We start from the raw sequence: 2,409 nt of genomic DNA, 5'->3' as shown, positions 1-2,409 counted from the left end.
GCGAACGTTCGAATTAGAATCAACTTCGCTCATTTTATTAGTAGCGCGTTCCAAGCTAGATCTTCGATCGACGGATGCGTCGATGAATTTTCTCGACTTTTCGCTCGATCGATCGATCGAAACGTCATTATATAGGTTATTATATGGATCATTATATGGGTCATTTCATAGGTCGTTTTATAGGTCATTATATGGATCATTTTATAGGTCATTTTATAGGTCATTTTATAGGCCGTTTTATAGGTCCGGTAACTTCCATATGACTTAGCACGTAGCAAGTGTTGTCCTCACGGTCCTTTTACTTCCTGTATATGTAACGCTACCGCATTTACTATACATAGGTCGCTCTCTCATCCCGTACGATGAGGAAACTTTTCTAAAAATAAAGAATCATTTTTTAAAAAACAAACGTTCATTCTTTCGATCGCCTTTCTCGCGCGTATCTCCCCTCCCCTCCTCCTTCTCCTCTCGTCCGACGCTTCCTCGCGCTCTCGGGGAGCGATATATCGCTGAAGGACTCGCGCGCGCGCGCGATAGTTCGCTACCGTCCCGACTCCCGCGCGTTCGCCCCTCGTGAGAGCCATGACGCGCGTCGCGCTGACGATATCCCTGCTCGTCGCCGTCGCGGCGACGCTGACCGACGATGACGTCGCGGAGGCGTCCCGTTATCTGCGAACCTATAGCTTTCTGGAGAACGAGGAGAATCATCAGCAGTCGTCGTCATTGGATAACGCGACCAACCTGAGTGAAGCGCTATCCTTGTTTCAGGAATACTACGGTTTGCCGGGAAATGGCGTTCTGACCGTGGAAATGATTCGCGTCATGCGCAGGCCGCAATGCGGCGTCGCAGACATTCACGCTTACAGCCCGTTGACGAGAAAGTGGCCGAAGACGCATCTCACGTGGAACTTCAGACTAGCGAGCAGAGATACTCTGCGCATGTTCGCTCTGTGGTCCGAGCAATCCTCCATGACGTTCTCGCACGATCCGCTGCGACCCGATATACTGATATCCTATCAATCCGGCGCTCACGCGTACGAGAACAGCGACAACGAGGACTCGTGTCCGTCGCCGTTCACGGGACCGGGATCGGCCGTCGCTCACGCATTCTTTTCGACGGGAATGGCCAATCATGTGACGGAGGTACACGTCGACGAGACGGAGCCGTGGCACATCACGTTGACTAGGCCCCCGTCGGACAAGCTGTATCTCCTTCAGACGCTGACGCACGAGATCGGCCACAGTCTGGGTCTGACTCACAGTCTGAGGGAAGATTCGGTCATGTACGCGTATACGCCTTCGGAGGAAAGGCAATATCCGCTCTGAGCATAGAGGACGTCATAAACGTGCGAAATTTCTACGGATCGAGAGAGACGACGAATCCTACGATCGTCGGCGCTACTCTGACGACCGCGGCAACGACGACTACGAGGACGGCTACGACGCCGCTCGCTCACACCGATACCGCAGATCTATGCGCCTTGAAGCGTATAGACGGAGCGTTAATCATGAATCGTCACTTGTATGCGTAAACGCAACGTGTGGCCTATCGATATGAGGGAGAGACGCTACGGAGCGTCCTTCTCGTTTGCCGACTACTTCAAGTTCCTCCCCCGCAAACTCACTCGCATATCGGCCATATATCAAAGACCCTCGGGCAATATCGCGATATTCGCCGGCGACTATGTCTACCTCGCCGATTCGAATTTTCATCTTAAAGCGGGATGGCCGAGATCCGTCGAATACGTCGGATTTCCCCGCGACGCTAGGATAAACACCGCGATAAACACGCAGGCTGGACGCAGCTACGTCATATACAACGACGATAAAATAGCCGAGATAAACGACTGCGCGATGACCGCTACGAGGCACGGTGCTCTGCGGGATACGTTTTCCGGGATATCATCCGCGATAACAGCGGCCTTCCGCCACACCGACGGTAATCTCTATTTCCTGAAGAAACGCGTGTATTTTGCGTACAGCGAATTCACCGACGCGATAATCTCGGCCGGTCCCTTCGATCTTCGTATACTGGGAATAGAATGCCCCGCCGATGGCATTCTGCATCGATTGAGCGAACTGGTCTCCAAGCTGTATCGTCTGGAATACGCATCCTTCGAAAGACCGTGCAACGACGACGACGATGACGACGACGACGATGACGACGACGACGTCGACTAAAATCAGGAAATCCTGGAACCTAACGTTAAACTTACAGTTAATACGCTGTTCTAAACCGCTGTTCTAAACCGCTTCCGCTGCATTAATTAACGCGCATAATGCGTACATCGAGAAAAAAAGATATCGAAACGACGATCGAGATCGCGTCGTATATAAGACGCGTCTCGACCGCTGCGCGCGACATTTCCAGTGATACTCAGGATTAACGCGCGTCCGATTCTAAGCGAG

At 52.1% G+C, this 2,409-nt stretch overlaps 1 protein-coding gene across 1 annotated transcript; it reads left to right on the top strand.

The window, feature by feature from the left end:
• Nucleotides 1–582: 582 nt before the first annotated feature.
• On the top strand, nt 583–1,326 carry LOC112639731 (matrilysin-like). The gene has a single exon (XM_025414607.1). The coding sequence runs from the start codon at nt 583–585 to the stop codon at nt 1,324–1,326; it is 744 nt and encodes a 247-aa protein (XP_025270392.1).
• The last annotated feature ends 1,083 nt before the right edge of the window (nt 1,327–2,409 follow it).

This window comes from Camponotus floridanus, unplaced genomic scaffold (assembly GCF_003227725.1).
Source record: "Camponotus floridanus strain SB8 unplaced genomic scaffold, Cflo_v7.5 scaffold85, whole genome shotgun sequence".
Taxonomy (NCBI): Eukaryota; Metazoa; Arthropoda; class Insecta; order Hymenoptera; family Formicidae; genus Camponotus; species Camponotus floridanus.
Note: the sequence above shows the minus strand (reverse complement) of the source record. Positions and strands in the feature narration are given on the sequence as shown.